Consider the following 26,973-nt stretch of genomic DNA (forward strand, 5'->3'; position numbering starts at 1 on the left):
CAGATGAACACCCAGGTATTTATAAGAATCCACACTCTCGATGTTCATACCCTGGATGTTCACTGATGGAGGGGGGGTGTCTGCACCTGCGGAAATCCACCACCAGTTCTTTGGTCTTTCCAGCATTTATCTGAAGGTGGTTCTGCAGACACCAGTCCACAAAGTCCTGAATAAGTTCTCTGTACTCGCTGTCCTCCTCATTGGATATGAGGCCGACGATCGCTGAGTCATCAGAGAACCTCTGGAGGTGACAGGTCGGTGAGCTGTACATGAAGTCAGCAGTGTACAGGGTGAAGAGGAACGGTGCCAAGACCGTTCCTTGAGGGGCTCCTGTGCTGCTGACCACCAAGTCAGAGACACAGTCCCGTGCCCTCACATACTGTGGTCGGTTGGTGAGGTAGTCCAGTATCCAGTTTGACAGGTGACTGTCCACTCCACAATGTCCCAACTTGTCCTTTAGAAGCCCTGGCTGTATGGTGTTAAAAGCACTGGAGAAATCGAAGAAGGTGATCCTCACAGTGCTGCCAGGCTTCTCCAGGTAGGTGTAAGAATCTGAGTCACTGACGACTGGGGCAAAACATCTCCAAAACATCAGACAGGTCTTGTGGGGTGGTCATGGTATGCATTGGTCAGTACTTTTGTCAAGCAAAAGTGCTTCAAGAAAGGACAGCAGGGTCATGGGCCCCTAAGGTTCACTGATGGGATCCATGGAGGCCCCACCTTACAACTTACAGATCTTAAAGAATCAGAGGTCTTGTGGAGTCTATGCCCTGAAAGGTCAGAGCTGTTCCAGTGCCACGAGGGGGTCGTTCACTAGTTTAGGCAGGTGGTTTTAATGTTATGGCTGATGAGTGTATATTAGAAAGGCTAAGTTCTTGAAGAAAAACAGGTCTGATCCACAGCTCCACGTGGTCACCCTCGCTCCAGCGGTGGGGAAATCTGACACACAGACATGAACTCTGTCCTGATCTGAGGAGGTTATAAAGCGGGACTGATTGGCCTGGGAGTGCTGAAGATAAGAAGACTTTTAATGAACTGTGAGCTGAGCCGCGCTCCGGCCGGCCTGCACCGTAATGCCCTGCCGGTTCGCTTTACAGTGAGCTTATTTTAGACCGGCCGATAATAGCTGTGTCATGCAACACGTGCTCTGGATAACACATGAGTCACTCACTGCACAAGGCAAACAAAGAGTCACACACTTGGCATGCTAAAATGCAAACACAAGTGTGTGTGTGTGCATGTCCAGGGGTGACCTGAATGTACTCCCTCCAGTTGACATTTTTTATTGTCTTGTATTGTATAAAAACAATGTATTTGCCATTAAAAGTGAGATCAGATTTTTGCTCAGCTCCTAGAGCTACCATTCTAGAGATGACAGTAATGCTTTCAGTTGTTAACCTTTCTGTGACACATGTCTAAACTGGAATTTTGGCTTCATAGATTACTCACATCCTGTTGCTGCACATTTCCTAAGTGCACTGTACTTTTTGGATTTACACATACAAAAATCAAGCACAAAACAACCATGGAAAATATCTGTTTTTAGCTTTCTATTTTTGAGGTTTGTCCCAATGACTGTGGAAAACATGGATGCTGTGGTTCCATTCCCCTCTGTTCTATAGAAATGAAGCCAAAACTGTCCGCCATGTTGGCAAATTCGCATTCAGAGTCTGAGCAGTGGAGACCAGAGGCGGATCCAGACTCACCTGCTCATTTAGTAGACAGGCGAAGTGTCTCAGACCGCCTTCACTAAGCTTATATTGCAGAAGCAGAGGGGACTTTTCCCTTGAATTCCCAGTTTGTCCAGTAAGTGGGATCCTTCAACAGTAAAGGTGCAGCTCATATAAGTTCCACTACAACTTCACTGCTACTCCATGTAATGAAGAAAGGACGCAATGCAGGTCCTGCAGGTGGGCTCTGTCAGCCAAAGCTTTAAATCACTTCATTCCTAAGTGTTACCCCGCCTTCTAACGATATAGCAGACTAAGGGCCCCGTTTTAGGGATCTTATGGTGAGCCGTCAACAGCACACTGTGAAGCTTGTACGTAACGTGCAATAAACCAATCAGAGTGCCACTTGCCATTTCCATTTAAGAGCCAGGTGCGGCCTGACTCTGACTTTGGCGGATTGCTATTTCAGTGGTACAAAGCGAGGGTGTTTGCGCATTGGGCACGCGCCTGTGTTGACAATTCACTGCCGCCAGGATAACACAGTGGCCCACCTTTGTTGCAACACACCAGAAATTTACCTGAACACACTAGATTAGATTAGATATTTATGAGGTGCTACATAGCTAAAAAAAACTCCAAAACAATCATATTTAATGTAAGTAATTAAGCTCATTTTCTTCCATTAAAACAAGATATATAAAGGCATCTTTAAAGTAAAAATCAGTGTTTATCTAGCTAGGTACACTTCAGATAAGTTTAGTAAAGGTACAAGACATTCTCCCCAGGTCCCTGTGGAGATTGTGGATTAGAGTTCTCCAAAACAGATCACAGTAATCTTTCAATTATATCGAGAGTATCAACAGTGACCCTCACTCTGCCATGTTAATGCAATCTGTGAGAAGGCCAATCCGTCCCTAGTCAAACCTGGCCTTCTGACCTCATCCAGACAGTATTCATTCACGTCCTATAGCTCAGAGGCCCTGCTGCGGTATCTTAACTGTAGACTATTATCCTAACACACTAATCTCGTTAAGGATGATCTGCAGCAGGTGTGTTTAGACAGAGTTGAGTGTGAGTTTGTGTTAGACTTCCTGCTCTTCTGCCGTATCCTGCCCTCAGTCTTTTTCATTTCTTTCTGGCCGAGGCCTGTGTTTGCTCGGACACAGTATATTATTCAAATTGATCTGCTTGTCTCCTGCTTCTTTTTTATAGCGGAGATCATTAAATCATGCAGGGACTCAGCACAACCTGCAGACTCAGGAAATTAAATGTTGCAATAAACTATAAATGATCGATAACACCGCTGTGCCAAAGCGGGGGGAAGCAGTCAGTACTGAAACGCACTCAGGGGACGAGTAGATTCACTCAGTGCACATTTGCCTGGTGTATTAAACCAGGCTTATACTTTTCTAAGACCACATTTACAACTGGTCACTAGTATCTGGATTGGATCCTGATTAGATTGCATTTACATGGATGTACACTGGGTAGTCAAATGCGCCTCTGGTTAGTCCGACTGAAATCGAATTGCTGTGTGGGACAGGATATGGAAATTTGCTTGTTGAGCTCCAATTATTACTGCTGTATTGGTTGTACTGGGAGGGGTTTTGGTTGCGAAATGTGTCTTGGAGAGACGGATGCGTTTACACTGCTATAACATGTGGCTGAAATGCATCTCAGATCAGATCAGACCACCTCCTGAAGTGGTTTGAGTGATCAGATTTGTATCTGGTTTAAATGAATGAGGTACGTTTACACTTGCACTTTTATGTGGCTCGGCCTGATCCAGATATAATCCTGATACTCAAGTCGCATGAAGTGACCAGGTTTAAACAAGGTCTTAGTGCAGTGGTCTTGTGAAAAATCCAAATTGCACAATTTTCTACTCATCTCAGATGTTTTATTTTTTGCTTTTCTAGATTAAAAATACAGCTAAGAAGCTAATGTAGCTAACAAACAGTAGCCGTCAATAGTGACCTGACTTTCCCCCGTAAATACACGTTCAAACACTCCTCTAAACCCACTCCAACCTCATCAAGGGCTTCATTAAGATCGAGCAGATTTGCCAATATGTTGGCATTAATCTAACACTGCTGCAAATAAACATTCCTTGGCTGTTCTATATCACAACTGACCAGTAAAATTTACCTAGCCAATGAGAGAGCTCGCTAGACTGTGTGTAAAATCTTAATTGGCCAGTGTTTGGGCGAATACTGTTAAGTAGCGAAAGAAATACCAGCAGCCAAGCTGTGGATAAGACTGAACCCCTGGTTTAGTCAATCTCTGGCAAACACAACTGCCAGAATTCTGTAAAACTTTGCTTTAGTACAGTGAACTAAACAGAACCCTGTTTTCATACTACAGTTCTGATAAGCACAGCTGCCCCTTTTTTGTACTCTAAATGTAACCACTCTTTTTACACTGCAGTTTTTAGCTTCCAGGAATCATTAGGCCCAGCAGGCCCTGAGAGCACCCCACTGCAGTTCCATTGCATTACAGTTCCTGCTCGTAGAAGCGAACCAGGTTCAGATGTGTATTATGCTGCAGTACAGAATGAGAACATGCTCCGACAGCATTTAGTATTATGTTAGCTAGCTATGCTTCAGCTCCAAAGTAGTGATATCTCTCTGGAGATTAGATCAGGGTTTTCCAAAAGCTCTGTGTCATCAGAAACGACTAAAGTATTTAGCATAACACTGCAACAAGTAAGCATACATGCATGCACCCTTTGACACACACCGGCACACACACAAATGCATAGCAGACACCCTAGGTCAGCAATCCTACTGCGGGTTAAGCTTTGGATAAGACAAACAGGATTCCTTTCTAATGCAAGATGACACCTATATATGTGTGTGTGTGTGTGTGTGTGTGTGTGTGTGTGTGTGTGTGTGTAGTAGGTAAATGGGGGACGGATTCTTGTGTGTCAATGGAATACTACAACAGTAATGCTATTACCCAACCAATCAAATTAAAGGTGAGGGGCCACACACTTAACATATTACAGAATATTGAATCAGTTTATTATAATCAGTTTAATTTATTTTAGTTTCCTTGAATGTTTTTAAGGTTCAACTCACAAGCTGTGTTCCAAAACCTAGGCTGCAGCCGAGGTAGGGTGGGTCCTTGGGAGGACTGTCCTATGAAAACTCCTATTGGTCCTATAAATAAAACAGTGAAACCAAGCTTTGTGATGACGTTATCGGAAAGGTCCCGTCTCTTGCAGTTTTGTTGGGAAACTTGAAATGAATTAGAATTCTAAAAACTAACATTTTTGGCGGAAAACAAAGCTCTGGAGGCCAAGGGCCAGGAAAGACGTCCTTCAAAATGCTGCAAACATAGGCTGCATTTCTGGGCTGTATACGAAGAGTGCTTCACTTTGGAACAGCCTTCTATGTAGTAGGGGCCAAGAAATGCAGCTGTTGCTGAACAAACAGAGACGGATATATAGAAATTGTTAGGAGGGAAGAATGCTGGACAATACTAACTCAGTTAAACTAACTAAAAAACCTGCTGGAATCAGTACTGTATCATTCTAAGTCGGCTTGACTTTACATTTTTACAGCGTGTGTAACTACCAACTTGCCTCTTAGTCTGTGTCACAATTTAATGACAAACAGACCAATAGAAAAGTGTTTAAAATACAACCCTGTTACATTAACTTGCATTAAAAGTTATTCTTTTTTCTTCTTTGACAAAGAATTCTATAGTAACTATACAGCAACTAGACACAAGGGATGATACTGTATAATTCTGTGTCTTGAAATACTAAGTAAAAGTTGTTTATACTGTTCAAGTTCATAATGGACAGGTTTCGCTTATAAAAACAACATTTGGTGGTGTTTCTTTTGCAACGCCACCAAATCATTACCCATCTGTATTGAGAAGCACTATTGAGCAAAGCAGCATTTGACTGAAAATGAGCAGAAAGTAGAGCTCTATACACTTCAGAATTCATCCTGCTACGTCTGTCCAGCAGTTAGAGCTTCAGTAAACCCCAGTGACCCAGTTCCATTGGCAGCTAGACATGCCCATGCTATAACAGTGCCTCCACCATGTTTGACAGATAATGCAGTATGCATTAGAACATGAACGCGTCCTTACCTTTTCCATATTCAAGTTAATCTTGGTTTCCTCTGTCTAAAGAAGCTTGTTCCAGATCAGATCAGGGTTTTATAGATGGTTTCTAGTGGTCTAATCTGACCTTTCTGTTCTTGAGTGCAAAGAATTTCTTTGACGAAGAAAATTCTACAGTATGCCATCTGTAACTTTACAGACATTTTGCAAGACACCAGTGAGGATATACTGTATAATTCTGTGTCCTGGCATACTAAATAAAAAGTTAGCAGATAATCATTTTAAACCCCATGCTGTACAAGTTTGCATATAAGAACAGCAAAAATTATTCATATGACAAGTGATTCCAAACTTTTGATCAGCAGTGTACACTACATGTCCAAATACTTGTGGACCCCTCTTCTGATGAATGCATTCAGCCACTTTAAGTTGTTCCCATAACTGACACAGATGTCCCTGTAGAGAAGTACTGCTGAGAGAATACATAGGACTCTCTGTAGCAGATAAACATGAATCTGTTGGCACCTAATGCTTGGTGTGGGATAGAGGGGTATGAAGCCCCCCAGCATTGAGCTGTGGAGCAGTGGAACTGTGTTCTCTGGAATGATGGATGGTGCTCCATCCAGTACGTTCAGAATGAGTTGGGGAGTTGGGGATAAGGTGGGCGGTGATCATTCAACATTGTGACCACACTAACACTCTTGTCGCTGAAAGCAATCAAATCCTCACAGCAACGCTCCTCCAAAATCTAGTAGAAAGCTTTTCTTGGACAGTAGAGACAATTACTCCAGCAAACAAAATCTCAAAAACTCTTTTAGTATCTTTGATTTTGGAAGAACGATGAATGACCAGGTGTCCCAATACTTTTGTCCAAATGGTTTATTTTTGTTTGTGTGTGTGTGTGGTGTTTTATTTGTGGTCCCGTACTGAATGGACAACTGAACTGAGAACAGCTGCAGGATGAATCATTGGCCGTCCCTCAAATCCTCAGTCAACATGTTTAACTCGGCTCTTTACCATAAAGAGCTATTAGCCTTCAGGTTCATGCACAGACCACTGCTTCACACACACACACACAGACACACACACACAGACACCAGTTCATGGGTTACGATCAACAGAATGGAATGCGTTAGTGGGTGGAGGTCAGACTACATTACACATTAACGCCTCCTCTCGTTATTCACACAAAAACAGCTTTGGGCTTTAATTGATATAGATTGCTGCTCAGTTTCGCCTGTTGATTTTTTTTGTTTATTTGTTTGCGTGTAACCGCATGATGAGCCTAATGAAGGCCCGCTGTGGATTCCTGTATGGTAATGTGCTTTCTGTAGGGCATTGTTAGCTAAGATGAAGAAAACCCAGGGCGCTGTGTTTGGTCTGTTTCAAAAAATGAATATTTTTATTTGGAAGCGTAAAGTGCTTCATCATGTTCAGTCATTTGATGCGGTATTGTTCACTCTGGTCACTTTTGAACAAAGAGGCTTGTTTTCATACCTTGCGAGGACATGGGTCCTTAATGTACAGTATTAACACCATCAGCAAATGCTAAATTTGCCTTCCTTAAGATACTTTGCCAGGCTTGCCAGACTTGTTTGTGGGTCTTACTGCCAGTTCAGTTTAGTCTTTAGTAAGTAAAAAAAGCCACTCAGTTGGGTTGAGGTCAGGTGACTTTTGAGAACTTCCCATTTCTTTTGTTTCTTTCGCAATATGACTTGAGTCATTATTCATCTGCATCGAGAAGCACTTTTGAGCAAAGCAGCATTTGACTCAATATATGAAGAAATTCATCCTGCTACATCTGTCCTTCAGTGTCTAAGTTCTATTAGCAGCTATACATGTCCATGCTATAACAGTGTCTCCACCATGTTTGACAGATAATGCAGTATGCTTTTAAACATGAAAGCTTCCTTACCTTTTCCATATTCAAGTTAATCTAGGTTTCATTTGTCCAAAGAAGCTTGTTCCAGATCTGTATCAGGCCTGACCTTTCTGTTCTTGAGTGTTGGCAGTGTCTTGCATCTTGTAGTAAACCCTCTGTATTTACATTCATGAAGGCGTCTCCTGATTGTAGACTTTGTTAATGATACATCTGCCTCTTCCAGAGTGTTCCTGATTTGACCAGATGTTGTGAGTTTTTTGGTTTTTGCCTGCAATCATCCACTTTAGTCATCTTCCATGGTCTTTCAGGCCTTTTGGTATTTCTGAGCTTGTGCTAAACTGTTCCAAAGTGTTGGTTTGACCACTCCTGTGTCCTGCTCTATTTGATAGGCTAGTTTTTGACGTTTTTTTTTAAAGCGTAATGATGGCCTCCTTTACTTACATCAACACCTCTTTGGACCACATATTGAGAATTTCCATGAATGGATAGCAAACACTTGGAATCAGCTCCAGGATTTTTTAATCTCCTTATTAATCTTTCATGATATAACGAGGGAACAGGCCACACCTGACCATTAAACTGCCTAACAGCCAGTTGTCCAATTACGCCTGAGCCTTTGAAAATGAGGGACTATGTAAAAGAAATGGCTGCAATTCCTAAACAGTGGAGAAGAGGCTCATGATGCAAAGCATACCACATCATCTGTCAAACATGGTGGAGGCAGTGTTATGGCAAATCGCTTAAATTTAAAGCTGAAAGTCTTTACTTCCATCCCATCGTCATTGCTTTACTGTAAATTCATTGGGGTGGTGTACAGTACACTAAGTCAACAGTAAACAAATTGTGTCAGTGTCCAAATACTTTTTTTGTAAAAGTACTTGTAAAGTGGGTTCAGATCGGTTGGTCCTGTATGTTAACACTGTTTTTGTCTTTATTTCTTGCAAAGTCAGGTAATTTTTGTCCTGGAAATATACAAAAATAAGCAGATACACAGACACACATGCTCACAGACAGAGGTGTGTGGTGTGTGTAAGAGCTTGCCCAGAATGAGATGGATTACTCTCTGCTGCCAAAAATACTCAGTGATGGAAGACGTGTGTAATGTCAAGGCCTCTCGCCCATTCCTGTCCTTCTGTCAGCCCCACACTGAGAGAGGGGGTCCGAAACAGACAGAAAGAGAGAGAGAGAGAACCTGAGAAGGTGGGAGGCGTCTTAAGGAGTGAAAATAGCTTTAGCGAGTGACTGTAAATCTAATGTTTCTTGTGAGCTGTAGCATATGATTATTCTGTTTATTATTCCTGGACTTGCTGTCTTACCCTGGCAATCGGAAGCCGTTGGTGGAGAAACTTGTTGGCTTGTTGGCGTTTAGTGTTCTTTATTGTGTTGTTCCCCTGCTGAAAACGAGTGGCTCCAAATCTAATATTCCTGCTCATGTGTTGAACTGCCATATCCCGCTTTTTCCTGGGCTTGTTTTCTTGCTCCTGTAATTGGTTTTCACTATTGATGGAGGCTTTTGCTTCCTTTTGGCATCTTTTCTTTGCTTTACTGTTGTTCTGAGAGGATGTTTGGGTACTTTAGAGAGGAAGGAGGCGAAGGTACACACTCTACGTGCCGATTAGTGAGCATGTGTCCCAGCAAAAGACATTCCCAAAGCGCTCCAGTGAATTTAGACAGTTCAGTAAATTGCATAACACGGATGGACGGTTTTGAATTGTGCTCTGTTGAGCGACTGCTTTGCTCTGGTGTCCAGCGAAGAGCTGGAAACTCCACTAGACCACTCCAGTTACTCCCCAACCAGCTCTAATTACTTTTAGAGGTTGTGTGAACAGAACGGACAAACGGATGTAGTGCTTGATTTGTGACATTTCATCTTCTATCAGAATATAGAACTGATTTTAAATGTGTGTGTGTGTGTGTGTGTGTATGGTGGACAGCCCCAGAGGCCTTTGCTTGCGGGTTCAATCCTTGCTTCATCTTCAGTCTGTCCAGTTTCGACTGGAGCTTGGTATGTTTGGGTGGGTGTCCTCTGACCACTCTGCCTTCCTCCCTCCTCTCAGAAACATATGTGGTAGGTGAACTGGCTATGCTAAATTGGAAGGGAGTGTGCAGCCTGGCCCAATGATTCCAGGTAGGCTCCGGACCCACTGTAACCCTGACCAGGAAGAACTGGATAAGAAGATGGAGGAAGGTTATTACTAATGAAATATACACTTACTCCTTTATGCAATTACACTATATGGACAAAAGTATTGGGACACCTGCTCATTCATTGTTTCTTCCGAAATCAAGGCTATTATAAAAAAAAGTTAATCCTGCTATTGTTGGAGTAACTGTCTATTCTGTCCAGGGAAGAAGGCTTTCTACTAGATTTTCAAGAGAGCACCTGCTTTGATTTACCATACAGTTTAGTATGATACATAATATAAAGAATACACCTTAATTTATAGACCATTTTTCATACAGGTTGCGGTTTAAAGCCCTTTACAGTTTTCTCTATTGAGTTGTAAATAAATGGAAATACTGAAAGTGTTGAAAAACACCTGGTAGAAATTTTATAAAGGAAATTTCATTATAGATTTTATAAAGGAAAAATACTCTTAACTTTATCGCAAATTTGTGAGTCACAATGTAAGAAAGATTCAGAGAATTCAGAGAACTTTGCGTTGGAGCTTTGGTGGTTTCTTCATTGTGGTAGATGGTCAGACTCCCCTCTAATAAGTGGAGCAAAAAAAAAAAAAGGTATGACAGGCTTATAGTTAGGTGATGGGGTGATAGTGGTGTGCAGAAACTTCGTTGTGAACATGTGAGCAAGGTAGAAATAGAACTTATAAGAACGTTAGACTGGGAGGAGGAGAGACTTCAGGCATGTTCCTCCTCACAGAATTCAGTTTTTCCATAATGTCGGCCCAGCTTTATGAAAATTCTGACGTCACAACGCATGCAGGTTTCTGTCTGAATCTCAATTACCTTCTTACTCCTTATATAGTGAATTACATAGTCATAAAAGTCATAAAACTACAAGACAGCACTAGATTTCAGATTTCCACATGCACACACTGCTCTATTACTAATGCTTACATAGTACACTACATAGGAAGTAGTGTGAGATTTGGGATTAAAGCTCATGCAGGGCTAGCATGCTCATGCAAGCGCTTTCATCTCTGTGTGGATGTAAATATTTTCAATAATGGAGGAAGGGAAATCTCTGGGGCCTTGATCTAAATGAATGATCATAAAAACCCAACCTTTTGCACAACAGTTCCTTCATTTGTGGTGTAAAGCTCACTTGAAAGCTCAATTCCCCAATTCCACATACCTCAGCCCAACTATGTACCCAGATTTACATCATTTCCTTAGAACCTCCAAACGCACCAAACCTAATCAGATAATCATGAAAAAAGCATTCCAGTCTGCTGGGTTAATGGAGCTTTTCCCCTTTTCCCGTCCTGACCTCCTGTTTCTTGTTTCCTGCAGATCCTCTACGACAGCCCGAAGGCGCGGCGCGAGGTGGAGCTCCACTGGCGGGTTTCAGGAGGGCCGTATATAGTGCGCATCCTAAGCCTGTACGAAAACATGTACCATGGAAAAAAGTGTCTGCTCATCATCATGGAATGGTGAGGAATTGTCACGGATTCAACTACATTTCCCAGCATCCATCACTCCCACCTATTTGCAGTGCATACCCCAGGCCTCAGTCATCAGCAGATGGTCACACTGATAGTAAATAGCCTTAGGCAACATCCTACTGTTTTTTACCAAACAAAAAAGGAACTTTATTTATTCATCGAGAACTTTGCTTCTGTCATGGTAGGAAGGGAAAAAAGCTTGAGAAGGAAAAGTGTGTTGGGTTGGTGAAGGCATTCTGACACTTAAAATGGCCCAAATCTACATTTTCCAACAGTCATAATTCCTGTTTCCAACCTCTTTTCATCCCATAGATTTCAACAAGCTGCTGTTGTTACTGTGCCTTTAAGACTGACACATGTCAGTCAATGAACTGTTCCTGATTGGCTGTCCTTTATTCTGCCTCATTGAAAAAGCAGTATAGGCTGAACCCCACCTTATAAATTCAAATGCTACATTTTGAGCTATAAAAATATTTGTAGACACCTGTTCACCCAGCAGTTCTTCTAAAACCAGGTGTTATGATGAGAAATGTGTCGTCCCTGATGCTTTACACTAGTTGTGTGGAACACTGCTATGAGAAGGGTTTCATTGCATTCAGCCACGAGAGCATCAGTGAGATCAGGTTGGATGTTGGATGATTAGTTCTGATAAACCAACTCATCTGTTTCACTCTTCCAGAACTGGGGGCTTTAGACCCCTCTGTCTAGCATACGTTTGGTTGATCTTGGTAGGACAACACCTTGCAACTCACTTGTGTTTTAAACTCACAATACACTCACTCCAGAGAACCCAGTTCCACTGTTCCACTGCTCCAATTCTGGTGGGCTTTTTACCCACCTAGCCTACGCTTGACATTGGGCTATTACAGATATGACCTCCAGATTCATCGTAAACTCCCGTTGTAACTGTACGTCTATGTCTGAATGCTTTGCTGACCCTTCCTTTCCCTTGTCACTTCCCAGTATAACCGCCAGCACAATATAGCCCACCTACACCACAGGCTGCTCTCAGGCCTCACGTTTCTAATAAATAAACAAATGTGTTAACATTGGGGGGCCCTAGAGTGGTCCGGTGGACTAAGGCTTGCCATCAGCAACTGGAGTCCGAGAGAGCACATTCGGCCTTGCTGTCTCAGGGGTGGATTGATGGCACTTCCTCCCCACATCACTCCTAGTGTGATGCTGTTAGCTGTTGTATGGGAGCTGGGGAGCTGCACTTTCCTCTGAGCCTGCTGGCTACCTAGCGATGCTGAATCAGCGGCAGGTTGAAAAGAGGCAGTGGCTAGATTCACATGTGTCGGTAGGAGACGTGTGCTAGTTTGGAACCTCCTAGTATTGGGGCCATGGGTTTGAATAACACACATACATACACACACACACACACTGCTACTGAGAAACTCACCTCAGGAAGTGAGTTAATGCTCTGAGCCTGTGGTTTTACAGTCCACAGCAGTGCACAGTTCGCACAGTGTTTCCCTCCTCTCTCACACACCATTAAGCTCACAGTGGCTTCAGTGAGTTGTGCGTTATTTGAATCAGGTGTGTGAGCCCAGAGCAAATGAAAAGCTCTTAAGGTCAGTCCAAGAATAAATGAAGTGCTGTATAAGAAGAGTAGATCAGTGACCCTCTCTCTTTAGGTAGAATCTTTTTCTCAGATCTAAGACTTAATCACATTTCACAGCTTACTTCACATGAATAGTGTGAAAACAATTGTGAGTAGTTACTCTTTTCATACCAGTCACTCAAACGTCCTGTGCTGTGTCGCTGGCAGTCATTCGGGGAGTAATCTGTTCCACTGATGTAGTCTGGCATGGCTGCTGTGTGCTGTTGGCTTGGCTGTACGGTTCGGAGGAAAACTTTCTTTGGTATCATTTACAAAATCGGAAATTCCACATGGAAACAAACAGGCAATCAAAGTCACTCAGAATGGTTTTGTGTAAAATGCTCTGTTCTAGAGAAATACCCAGTCAGCAGTGTTTACAGTGGTGTTGAATGAACCCAGACGTCTGAAGACTTCTGAAAGCTTCTAAAACCCTGCAGAAAGTTATTGCTTGAAACGGTCCTAATGTTTTACAGTAGTACAGTAATATCAGAATATTATGACCACCCCTGGTCATAAATGATCACTTTGTAGTTCTATACTTACATACTGTAGTCCATCTGTTTCTCTAAATACTTTGTTGGCCTCCTTTCACCCTGTTAGTGGGTATTCAGGTAATACTTGGTGGTGGGTCATTCTCAGCACTGCAGTGACACTGACTGACATGGTGGTGGTGTGTTAGTAGTGTGTGTTGCGCTGAAACGGGTGGATCAGGCACAGCAGTGCTGCAGCAGTGCTGCTGGAGTTTTTAAACACGGTGTTTAAACACTCCAGCAGCACTGCTGCACCAGCACTGCACACACTAGCACGTCCATGTCAGTGTGACTGAAGTGCTGAAAATGTCCCAGATAATACATGCTCTGTGGTTAGATACTGTGGGGTCTTGGCTTTGAAGAGCAGGGTGAAAGGAGGCTAACAAAGTATGCAGAGAAACAGATAAACTACAGTCTGTAAGTATAGAACTACAAAGAGCTCCTAAATGGTAAGTGTACTGATATGATGGGCCGAGTTTGTTCTAAACCAGCGTTGGACATAATATTCTAATGTGTATTATTTCAATGCATTTATGGTGGAGGGATATATATGCAGGCAGTTATATGACAATATAGTCCCCAAAAACTAAAAATGTATTTTCTCAGATTTTGCCACTATTTTACCATCATTAATATTATATATAAAACTCAGAAGACACATGGTGGTGATGGTAGGTTGAACTGTTTCTCACCAAACCCAGCTTGAATTACCTTTTACATCCAAATGTTTACATTTTAAGAAAAAAATTGAATCAATTGATTTAGCCTCAAAATAACCCTGCATTTAAAGGTTTGTCAGGGAATGTAGCGCTGTGGAAAAAGGAGTGTTCGCTGTAGTTTGTTGTAGAGCAACAGTTTCCTTTTGGTTTCTGAGGTTAGGCCTAGGTTTAGCAACACTTGGTTCATCGTTAAACTCTATAAGCGCAATATTACAAGACCGAGGGTGGGTGTTTTTCCGGAGAAGCAGGGTTGCAGAGGTTGTGAAACAGTCTGTCTATGTGTGTTTATATATATTTATATATACATGTATTTATAATATATGTGTGCATGTGTGGTATAACCTCTCTGTGCTTCTCTTTCTCTCTCTCACGCTCTCTTTCAGTATCTCTCAGTCTCTCTTTTTCTTTCTGTGTCCCTCTCTCACGCTCGCTGCTTCATCAGCAGTTTTGCATGACGGGAGATTGACTCTGCCAAATTCTCACAAAGAAAATGTTCCATGATTTAATTACCCATTCTCTCTCTCTCTCTCTCTCTCTCTCTCTCTCTCTCTGTCTCTCTCTTTCTCTCCCTCTCTTTTGCTCTGTCTCTCTCTCCCCCCTTTCTCTCCCTCTCTGTCTCTCTCTTTTTCTCCCTCTCTTTTGCTCTCTCTCTCTCTCTCTCTCTCTCTCTCTCTCTCTCTCTCTCTCTCTCTCTATCTTTCTCTCCCTCTCTTTTTCTTTCTCTCTTTCTCTCTCGCTCTGTCTCTCTCTCTCTCTCTCTGACTCCTGCAGTGTTCACACAGCACCCTTCATTCAACTGTCTTACACTATATGTCCAAATGTTTGGGGACACCCTGTATAATGAAAGCATTCAGCTACTTCTCTCCTCTGTAGAATAGGACTCTCTGGAGCAGATAAACATTAACCTGTTGACACCATTCACAATGTCAGGCGTGGTCTAGAGGTGTATAAAGCCCCCCAGCATTAAGCTGTGAAGCAGTGGAACTGTGGTGCTGATGATGTGATCCATTCAGTATTGTTGAGATGTGTTGGGGAGTTGGGGATGATGAGATGGGGTAGTGATCATCTAACATCCTGACCTTACCAACACACTTGTCACTGCAAAAACAGGATCCACTCTTTTTCTAATGATTTTGGTAGAAACAATGAACATATTGTCCCCATACTTTTGTCCATATAGTGTATGTTACTGAGTGCTGAGCCCTCCACATCCTTCACACACCCATTCATTTACTCATTCATATACTCATGTGTTTCTCTCTCTCTTTCTGGCAGTCTCATGCTGAAAAGGGAACTGTGGTTAAGTATTGGTTTCATCACGTGTCTGTGTGTGTGTGTGTGTGTGTGTGTGTGTGTGTGTGTATGTGTGTATGTGTGTGTGTTTCAGTATGGAAGGAGGAGAGCTCTTCAGTAGAATTCAGGCTAGAGGTGACCAAGCCTTTACAGAAAGAGGTAGGATTTACACAAACACACACACACACGCAAACACACACACACACACAAACACAGACACATGACCGTTACTATATCTCTACTTATTATACAAGGTCAGTACATGTGTTTATACAGAGTTCCATACTTATATACATAAGAATCTATGTGTAATAATATATTCAAAAGTATTGGATGGTGCCCCATCCACCATTTTGGAGAACACAGTTCTGTGTGTGTGCATTTACACATCTGTGTAAATAAAGTAGCTGAATGCATTCATTAGAAGGGGTGTCCACAAACATTTGTCCAAATAGTTATATATATATATATATATTATTTTTATTTATTTATTTTTTATTTATTTATTTATTTATTTACTTATATAGTTTTACTTTCACACACTCTCTCTCTCTCACACACACACACACACACACAATGGGAAGTCACAATCATCAGTTAACCCAGAAAACACCCAAACACCTCCCTGTGTTCCAGCTCTGCTCTTTTATTCAAGTCTGATTAGAAAGGTAAACAACCTCTGTCTTAAACTGCCCTTTTCACTGGAGAAAAGCACACACACACTTACACACACACACACAAAGACTGCCAAAGCTGTGTAATCCCAAATTAGTCTATCCTCTTCCCACCAACACAAATAGTCAGGATACAGGTGGATGTGACAATAGAGAGCCAGCGAGTTTGAACTGTTGGACTGGTTTGATACATGTTAATGTAAAAGTATGTAAAAGTATGTAACCTGTGTTATACAAGCATTTCTTTGTTGATATGTATTTTTGTTTTGTTTTTTTAACTCGAAACCTGATGAGCAAGACAGTTTATTTACATTCCTTAAAGCAATCTGACCACATTGTAAGAATTACAATTGTTCACCTATAACCTGACAACAAGTAAGGAGTGGTGGGGCTATTTTTTAGTATGTAATATAAATGAGAAAAGTGTATAACTGCACCTTTTTTCGCGTTTATGTAGAGGGTTCTGAAATCATGCGGGACATCGGCACAGCCATTCAGTATCTACACAACATGAACATCGCACACAGAGACATCAAGGTAACTTCTGAGGGGTGTGTGTGCATGTGTGTGAGTGTAAAGCCATCAGGATGTCTGTGCTGGATACATTAAGAATAATACACTTCTAAAACTGTATTACTGTCCATTACTGTCAATTAATCATGTGATGTATTGACGTAGAGTCAAATATAGCTACTACTATGTGGTCCAACCAGGAATTAGCATTACCCTCAATTCATTAACCTAAGAACACAAATAGCAAGGGGCTGCTAGGGATCTGCCCAGTTTCCTGACCACAAGACTGTTTTCCCAAGCAAATGTGGTTCAGTTCATCATGGATTGTTCACACAGTTTAGGACAGCTGGTGTCTTAGAGTATTAATGTAGATTTTTTAACACAGCAGATAACATTCGCCTTGCCTCTTAGTTCACATGGGAAATGTCTTATTTGGGAATTTTTGTGGATTGCCTGAATCATTCCTTTGTGTTAACTTGATAAAACAAACTCTTGCAGCCAGAGAACCTGCTGTACACCAGTAAGGAGTCCAACGGCGTCCTCAAACTGACAGATTTCGGCTTTGCAAAGGAAACGTCGTTGCACAATCCACTGCAGACACCCTGCTACACCCCGTACTACGTGGGTAAGTGTGTGTCCTGCTGGTGCTGTACCCCCTCTCCTGATCAGCACCAGACCTGTCTGAGTGTGAGCCTGCTCATTGCTATGGTTGCTGTGTTGGACAAGCTTTACAGTACATTCCATACCAGGCCATTCAACCTAAAGCATGGGCCTTCAGACTGTGGGGGGGATCTACCCCTAGTGGAGAGCAAATGTAGCAAAAAAAAACCTATCATGTGATTAGTTTTGTAGTCTGGAAGCGTCGTATCAGTGTAATTTAGCAGTGGTGGTTTATTCTACGCAGCTGATAATAGATAATAGTCGTATTTGCTTGATTTTGTGGAATCTGCACTTTTTTAAAGGGTCCCTAAAAGGTCAACCATGGAAGTGAGAAACACGGTTGTTCCACTTTTATAGCATGTGAAACTGCTGAGCAATCAGAGTCATTTAGTTAGACTATATGGACAAAAGTATTGGGACACCTGCCCTGTTCACTTTTTCTTCTGAAATATAGGGTGTTAAAAAATTAAAAAGGTTTATCCTGCTTTTGTTGGAGTACCTGTCTCTACTGTCCAGGCGAGAAGGCTTTCTACTAAATTTTGGCGCATTGCTGTGAGGATTTGGTTGCATTCGACTCATTAAAAAAAGCGTTAATGTGTTCAGGATGAGTTCAGGATGACCACCACTCAACCTCATCACCCTCAACTTCCAAACTCTTCCCAGACGTGTTAGGTGGAGCACCATCATTCCAGAGAACACAGTTCCACTGCTCCACAGCTCAGTGCTTAGGGGCTTTATACCCCTCTAGCCCACACCTGGCAGTAGACATGGTGCCAATAGGTTTAATTTGAGTCCTGTTCTATTGGCAGTACTTCTCTACAGGGACTAGACAAGCTGTGTGTGTGTACATTTGCACAGCTGTGTCAGCAACTTTATGCATTTACCTGAATGCATTTATTAAAAAGGGGTGTCCACAAACCTTTGGGCATATAGTCTATATAGACACTAAACTCCAGCCTTGATCAAGGTCCATCAGGTTAAATAGAACTTTTGCCAACATTTTGTAAAGCTTGTCCAACCTCGCATGATTATAATGACGTTGTGGGTGGAGCATGGATAGGCCAGCCCCCTTCTCAGTTTACCCAGTTATCAGTTATCCCAGATGCCTTCTAGGTATTTTGATGTGGGTTAATACTGGTTTACGTTACTGGAAATGTGTCCTAATGCTGTGGTATACTCTGCTGACACGTGTATGTCTCTCTTTCTTTTTTTCTCTCTCACTTTCTCTATCCATCTATGTGTCTCAGCCCCTGAAGTTCTAGGCCCTGAGAAATACGACATGTCATGTGATATGTGGTCTCTGGGTGTAATTATGTACATCCTGTGAGTATGAGAAAGCTATGTGTGATGTGTCTGTTGAGGTCAGTTTGGTGTGTATCTGTTTCCATTGCCTTACAGAATTAATAGCACCATAAACAGCTGGTTCAAATGAACTTCCGTCTCTCGAATATGTGCTGTGTTGAGCTGAACGCCTCTTATTTCTCTGAGACAACCCAGCGAATGTCACAATCTAACACAAAAATGTTACTGAAAAGACTGAGGTCACGATTACTGGCATCTCTGAATGTTGTTATGCTTTCATTTGGGGTTTATTGTGTAATTTGACAGATAAGAGGTTATGGTTATCTTAGATTTACACCCTGGTGAAACTGATCACTCTCACACACAATTCACAATTGTATGTGATTGTAGGTAACGCAACAGGTCACGCGAGGTTGTGTTTGTCAGTGATTTTCCCACACTTAAAGGATGATCCCGCTGTGTTCTGTTTAAACTAGGATGTTGGACTTTTCAAGTTACAAGTAGGAAATTTCAACAAGAATCCCCCACAGCAGGGATTTCCTACTCTGAAAGTCGGGAGAGCCTCACAACCCCCCCAAGTTCAAAGTCGAAGAGGACCACACTGTATATTAACAGTTATGCAGTTTATTAGCACTTCGTCTCAGTAAATCGGTTGTGCACACAGTACTGTCCTACTTCTATGTGTGGACGTGTTTCCATTATGTTTGGATATGCAAAATACAATAGAAGTTTTGCGAACAATTCTAACTTGGGACAGTGCTAACAGTGCTAACCTGGGGCATAAACAGTGGGGAATATTTTGGACATATTTACCATAAAACACCAGTAAAGGATTGTCAAACCAGTTGTAGTAAACTCCAGAGTCTTTAGCTTACAGTTTTTTGTAGACACTCTTTGAAAGAGTATGTATAACTGGAATGCAGTCGACTCCGACATCCGAGGTAAATGGAGCGCAGCATTAGGCCACGCTTGCCCAGCTGGATAACAGTGGAAGGATGTCCTACTATTCTTGGTACAATAATATACAGTTAATTAAATTCATTTTTTGTGGTCATATATGTGTATTAAGAGTTTGTACGATGACCTAGAATGTAAATTCCGAGTATATTGACATTTTAGAAGTGAAACTATTCATTTAAAACATTTTTGAATGAACATTTCTGTTATGTTTTTTAGTTTCTGTGATGGTTGAGATGGTTTTTCTTTTCTTTCATTAAAATATATATATATATAAATATGTATTTTTAACTGGAAATTAGCAAAAGCTATTGCCAAAAAATAAATACATTTTGAGTCTTTAAGAAAAAAGACACTGTGCCTCGGACACTGGCTCACTTTCACCTTCACAAATCCCGATGTTTACGATAATGATATCAATGATGTGCCTTTATTGTCATCCATAATTGAACAGTATAATGGAATTTTCCGCAGCTTAGTGGACCTAATGTATCAAACCCACCACCCTCTGCTCTTATCCTATGTACTCACTAACCACTGAGCCACCACTGCCCCCAAAGTTAAAAACAGCCAAGGACAGGAGTCTGGCTTGTTTTTTAAAACATTTAAATTAAATGATTTTATAGTTTGTGTGATTAACGTCACAAATATCGCAAAGGAGAAACAATACAAGTGTCCACCTCCATCAGAAGGCTGCCCCTGATCGCCCTAAGAGCTGTTTAAGGTCTGAAAAACAGAACATGACCTGCCCTGGGGGGGGGGTATGTGCAAAGCAGGATTTCTCTGTAGAAAATGTCCAGTAGGAATGTTGCTCAGCTCTTCTCCTATTGGACAGGCTTGATTTTGGGGTCACGTTATGTGGCTAAACTGGAGCAGGAGCATAGAGCAGTGATCTACCATTGCCAAAATCCAGGGTTAGATCAAACCAGTGACTGTAGAAAACATGGACAGTGCAACGTCTCTGTGTTTTTCAAGTCTGTGTAGCTCCGCCCATCCTCCTATATTACAGTTAGTTCTAAGAGCATACAGTTAGTTCTCCCTGAGATAATATTGGCCCATTTTTAATTTTCACCTAAAAATCAGTTGTTTTCTACAGTCATTGGATCAAACTCAGCATGAAGTTAGCCCAACATAAGTCCCCTGGTCAATAGCTGAGCTGATAATGTTTGTTTGTTTGTTTGTTTGTTTGTGTAGGCTGTGCGGTTTCCCGCCATTTTACTCAAACACAGGCCAGGCCATCTCTCCTGGAATGAAGCGGCGGATCCGAATGGGCCAGTACGAATTCCCTAACCCAGAGTGGGCTGAGGTGTCTGAAGAGGGTGAGTCCAGTCTGAACATAAGGAATAATAAAAGCAGCATGCATTTGTATGTCTGGCCTAAGAAGTCATGTGATCGGACGGTAGGTGGTGGGATGGGAGTGCAGGCTGGCTGCAGCCATACATGTTAATATGTACACTATATGTCCAAATGTTTATGGACCCTCTAATGAATGCATTCAGATACTTAAAGATGCATCTATTGCTGACATAAATGTGCAAATGCGCATACACACACACACACACACACACACACAGCTTGTCTAGTCCCCATAAAGAAGTACTGGCAAAAGAATAGGACTATCTGGAGTAAATAAACATCCTAATGCCAGGGTTGGGCTAGAGAGGTATACAGCCCCCCAGCATTGAGCTATGGAGCAGTGGAACTGTGTTCTCTGTTGGTTAATGCTCCATCTAGCACTATCATTTTTGGGATGAGCTCGGAAGTTCGGCATGATGAGGTGGGGTGGAGATCATCCAACATCCTGACCTCACTAATTCTCTTGTCGCAGAATGCAATCACTCACAGCAATGCTCCAGAATGTGGCAGAAAGCCTTCCCTGGACAGTAGAAACAGTTGCTTCAACAAAAGCAGGATACACTTTTAAAACTCTTGATTTCAGATGAAACAACAAATGAACAGTGTCCCAATACTTTTGTCCATGTAGAGCAGGTATATGTAATTAACTATTTGAGAAATCGCAGTCATCTTAGTGTTGGCTGTATCATTGGGAGATTGCCGGGTCAGTTGCAGGTGATGCCACAGCCATCCATAAGTCCCAGAGAGCGTAGCTGGACTCCTTCTCGCTAGCACTCACTGTGTTGTGTGGTGGGTAAGTCCTAGCTAGTGGCAGGGAACTGGAAATATTAAAACTCTATATTTAGCTTCAGATTTACTGTGTGTGTGTGTGTGTGTGTGTGTGTGTGTGTCTGTGGTTTAGTAAGTAGTAGCTTGTAAATGCCTCAGCTGTTGTGGCTGAGTGTGTGAGTCTGCAGTAAGCTCATATTGCAAGCAGCATCCAGGTCAACAACACAACGTACCACACAGCCTTCACACACCCATGTGTTTTTTAGGTTTTAATGGGTCACTGTTTGTACAATACCGAGTCTAAAAGTGTGAGCGTGTGTATTTGTGACATTATGTGTGTGTGTGTGTGTGTGTGTGTGTGTGTGTGTTTATGTGTTTGTGCGCACATCTAAGTTTGTCTCTCATCAATTAGCCAAACAGTTGATCAACCAGCTGCTGAAGACTGACCCCAATGAGAGGATGACCATAACACAGTTCATGAACCACCCCTGGATCAACGTGAGTGTTTTAGTTGTTTGTGTGTGTGAGTGTGTGTGTATGTGTGTATGTGTACGGATAGTGCTACTGCTAGAACATACTATGCTATGCAGCAGCAGCATGGTGTATTTGATTGGTATTTGTCTTATTTATTATATATTTTTTTCAGCAATCTATGGTGGTCCCCCCAACACCCCTGCACACCACGAGGGTCCTCACTGAGGACAGAGAGATGTGGGATGAAGTGAAGGTAAGCTGCAGTGAGCATTGACCACTGCTGGACAACTATGGACCTGCAATTTAGTATAAATGCTTAACAGAACAAAAGACAAACGTACAGTAATTTTATGTTGTTCACAGAATAATAATAATAATAAATATTATATAGTTCAACAGATTTGAATAATACATCATTTTATTCTTGTTAAAGTTTTTATTTGTCGTCTCATTTCCCTCTAGTTTTACTGTATTTTGCACTTAAATCCACAAGAGGGCAGCAGAGATCATATAACAGCTCATCAGCTTAGACTCATATAAGAGTAACTTTCTATTCTTGGCCTATTTTCTTTCTTTTTTTCTTACATATTTTCTTTCTTAATATCTTCCCTATTTTCATTATTTTGTTCTGTCTTTCTTAATTTCTTTATTTCTATCTTTCTTTCTTTCTATCCTACCAATTTTTCCTTTTCTATCCTACCTCCTTTTTCCTACAAATTATTTTCTTTTGTTGTTTATTTGCTTTTTTCTATCTTCCTTATTTTCTTTTTCTGTTTTTCTTTTTCTTTATTTCTTTCTTTCTTTCTTATTTTCCTTCTTCCTCATTTTCTATGTCTTTCTTTCATTTTATATTCCTTATTTTTTTTCGTTGTATCTTTCTTATTTATGTTCTTGTCTCTTTTTTATGTAAAATCAATTTCACTTTATTGCTCTCTCTCTCTCTCTCTCTCTCTCTCTCTCTCCCCCTCCCTCTCCCTCTCCCCCTCCCCCTCCCCCTCCCCCTCCCCCTCCCTCTCCCTCTCCCTCTCCCTCCCTGTAGGAGGAGATGACCAGTGCTCTTGCAACCATGCGTGTGGACTATGACCAGGTGAAGATCAAGGACCTGGACACGTCCAGCAACCCGTTGCTCAACAAGAGACGGAAGAAGGCAGCGGCGGCCAGCGGGAAGAGCACGGTCTGCAACAGCCAGTGAGGGGCGAAGGGGGAGGGCCCATAGAGATCAATTGATTATGGATGGATTAATTGATTGGTTAATTGAGGAGAAGTGGAGAAGAAGACAGAAATGAGGGAAAATGAAGGAACAGAATCACGGCTGGACGGACAGATGGGTGGATGTGTGAAGAAGGAGAAGTGATATTTGCATCAGTGTGGAGGAGGACGTTGATGTGAAGTTGATGAGGCGGTACAACAGCTGCGGTGGCTCCGTTATACACTCACTCACTATGACCAGTGTTAGGACACCCAGTAGCTTGGTGTGTCTGGTAGGGCTGCACGATATAGACAGAATAGTACATTGCAATTATATTGCTTCATATTGAGATGAGTCCTGCAATAAAAACACACACGGTTAAAGACTGGATCATGTCACCGTCTTGTGATGCTTGTCTGTGATTGGTCAGCATGCTGACGGCAGTGGAGAACTGCGACTCTGAGACCTAGGACTTCAGGTCTGGCCTCCGTTGTCAAAACCTAGTCATAAAAAGAGTAAGAAAAACACATGTATGATAATGCCAATTGCTGCTGGCCATAACATGGGATTCTAGTTATATGTTAGCACAAAGCTAACTACAAAGCACTGGCTCTGTAGGTAAACACAGACATTCAAAGCCTGAATTTGGAGCTTATTATTACTATGAATTACTATGTACCTCATCTGTTACAGTGTAAAAGTAAAGAGCTTCCCAATGTATCCCATTCCTAGCCTAAATTAGAGTTAGACAACTCAAATTTACAGCCTTGTAGGACTTCCAGAAACCTTCCAGTGGTGTTTTTCAAGACGAAACTGCTCCCATCCACTAAAAACATGACAGCCTTTAGCAGCTCCCATCCAAAGGGAGAGCTTGTTTAGCTTTATCTACCTAGATACAACTAGGACACAAATCCTGATTGGACAATACTGCATAATATTGTATGATATAAAGGGGGTTACACATTTAAACCCTTTTTTGCCATAAAAAAAACATTTTGCCAAGTAGAAATGGACTAAGAGCATAGATACATATTTTTTTAATCTAAAGAAATCATTATGGTTTAGAAAATGACATTTATTTTAGGGAACCTACAGGCTGACAGCACACAATAAACTAAAATGCAACTTCCTGTGATATCATAAAAATCGAGTGACAAGATATATATTGTGCAGCCCTAATGTCTGTGCCTGTGTGTGTGTGTATGTGTGTATCTGTGTGTGTGTGTGTAGACAGATACATTTGTCTGTTTATGTCTGTCTGTCTACTGCTTATATGATCCTGTAACACTTGTACCTTTTACAATCACACATCTGATCTTAGAGTGTGTGTGTGTGGATACCTACATATAAGTAGGGCTGTCACTAACGATTATATTAATAATCAATTAATGAGGCATTGCATAGTTAAAAAAAAAAAAAATACTGAATAAAGCTAGTAGGCTGAATGCTGATATCAGCTGAAACTAGGTTGATTTCAGTTCATTTGCGCCATCACTAGAATACGCTATTAGTACATCATGCTTTACACTTTACTGAAGAACAGCATTCTGAAGACAAATTGACACCTGTATAAGCCTCCTAATGAAAACACACATCAACCCACTTAAACCTTTATAAAAGCTTATTCCAGTGAGCGTCAGATTTCATAACATTTTCTGCTGTGAAATAATGTAAATTGTTAATAGCAACCATTATTACTGAAGCTTTTTAGAAGAAGCTTTTACGAATCTCTATGCTGATCCTTGTCACTGACACTTGCTGGAACTTTTTATAAATGGTTATGTAGTTCAACGTCAGTGACACATGTTAAAATAAGCCCTTACAGATGTGTATGTAGGTCTATATCTGTGACACCTGCTGGAATAAGCCTTTACAAATGGTTATGTAGGTCTAAGTCACTGAGGTTTGTTATAACAAGGCTTTATAAACATTTATACAAGTCTATGTCAGTATTAATTGATAAAATAAGCCTTTATAAATGGTTATATAGGTCTTTGTCGCTGGCACTAGTTGGATTAAGCCTTTATAAATGCCTATGTAGGTTTGTATCAGTTGTATATCAGCCTTATGAATTCTGGCTGTCAGTAAAGCGTAACTGTTATATGCGTAAGTTGTCATATTTTGTTTTCTAAAATGTTATGACACACTATTTAAAAAAAATGCATGGCATTCACCATTTTACATGATTTCCGTAAATGTCACATTTATGCTGCTTTAAACATCAGATCCACATCCCTGGAGACAGCAGCAGGAAATTTAAAAAGCACATTATCAGCTGACAAGTCCGACTAATCACTGCCAACTTGTGACAGCCCTACATGTGAGCTGGTTGTTTTATTTTGAGGCCCTGCTTTCATTCCCTATGGTACAGAGAACGTTCTGGAGACACTACACAGCTGCAGCACGCTGCCAGCCTAAAGCGCACTCAGCCTTTAGCCTTCCTCCACACTGCCTCCTCTTTCTCCTCTTCTCCGAATGGAGGAACGCCTAGAACATTCACCTCAGCGTCTACACACTCTGTAGTGGGACTGATTAAATGTGTGTGTTTGTGTGTGTGTGTTTTCTGTGTTTCGTTGGTGGGCTAATCACGCCTTCAGTCCACAGAGTGCTCTGTTCGTCTTTGTCTTTCTCTTTTTATCCCTCTATTTTTTAAACAGGACAAAAAGGGACTCTGACAAACATTTGATTTGAGTTTTCTTCACTGTTCTGTTTCTGTGTTTGTTCGTTTTGAGGTTGTTCCATCTTTGTAGATGAGATTCACGTTCGAAATGCAGATTATAGCTACGTGTCTTATAAATACACCAATGAGTCGTAACATTAAAACCACTGCCAGGTCAAGTGAAGAACATTTGGTTAGCTGGTTCCAATGCCACCTGTCAAATGGGTGGATATATAAGGCAGCAAGTGAACAGTCTGTTCCTGAAGGTGATGTGCTGGCAGGTCCTGGGGGGGCGTTTTCCAGTATGTTCCGGTGGTCAGTGCCTACCAAAAGTGCTCCTAGAAAGGACAACCAGTGAACCGAGGGGGTACCCAAGGCTCATTGACGCTCCTGGAGGCCAGATCTCACAGCTTACAAGATTTAAAGGATCTGCTGCGAACGTCTTGGTGCCAGAGACCACAGGACACCTTCAGAGCCTTGAAGGTTCAGAGCTGTTTTGGTGGCTACATAATAGTAGGCAGGTGGTTTTAATGCTATGGTGGATTGTGTACATTAATGAAGGCACTTAGTACTTACAGGAACACTCCAGTATTTTTTTGTTTTCCATTTGTCACACGACATCTGTCTGTAAAAGAGGCAAGTGCTCATTGGCTTCTAGGTTGAAAAACACTGAAGTACTCCTATAAGCCAATGGTTACATGACCCTGATACCTAGAACATTGCACTACTCACCTGTACACACTTTGGTCCAGTCTTGTTGATCTGAATAAGACTTTCTTCAGGCTTAAATGGAATATTCCACTAGATTTCAGAATATTTTGTGAATATTATATCATAAAAACTCTTGATTTGAATAAATTCTCTTCTTGTTTTTTTTATTTGATGTTATTTAGGCTACCATACCTAAGTGTACTTAAAGCATTTCACGCAAGCATCAAGAAACTCTAGACAATCCCACCCAGTCTGAGCAGTGCCTGACCCACTTCTAGCCTCTTTGTCAACTGTCTGTTCAAAAAGCTTC

General features: G+C 41.6%; 1 protein-coding gene across 2 annotated transcripts in view; it reads left to right on the plus strand.

Moving 5' to 3' along the window:
* Window positions 1-26,810, plus strand: part of mapkapk3 (MAPK activated protein kinase 3) — a 41,413-nt gene extending 14,603 nt beyond the window's left edge. For both annotated transcript variants that reach the window (XM_072666132.1, XM_072666133.1), the window contains 9 exons: window positions 11,104-11,243; window positions 15,495-15,559; window positions 16,532-16,611; window positions 17,086-17,212; window positions 18,495-18,570; window positions 20,701-20,825; window positions 22,043-22,128; window positions 22,277-22,357; window positions 23,144-26,810. In XM_072666132.1, coding sequence (XP_072522233.1) covers window positions 11,104-11,243; window positions 15,495-15,559; window positions 16,532-16,611; window positions 17,086-17,212; window positions 18,495-18,570; window positions 20,701-20,825; window positions 22,043-22,128; window positions 22,277-22,357; window positions 23,144-23,296 — 933 coding nt within the window. In that variant the 3' untranslated portion in view covers window positions 23,297-26,810. The remainder of the gene's footprint in view (window positions 1-11,103; window positions 11,244-15,494; window positions 15,560-16,531; window positions 16,612-17,085; window positions 17,213-18,494; window positions 18,571-20,700; window positions 20,826-22,042; window positions 22,129-22,276; window positions 22,358-23,143) is intronic.
* Window positions 26,811-26,973: the final 163 nt, after the last annotated feature.

This window comes from Salminus brasiliensis, chromosome 21 (assembly GCF_030463535.1).
Source record: "Salminus brasiliensis chromosome 21, fSalBra1.hap2, whole genome shotgun sequence".
Classification (NCBI taxonomy): Eukaryota; Metazoa; Chordata; class Actinopteri; order Characiformes; family Bryconidae; genus Salminus; species Salminus brasiliensis.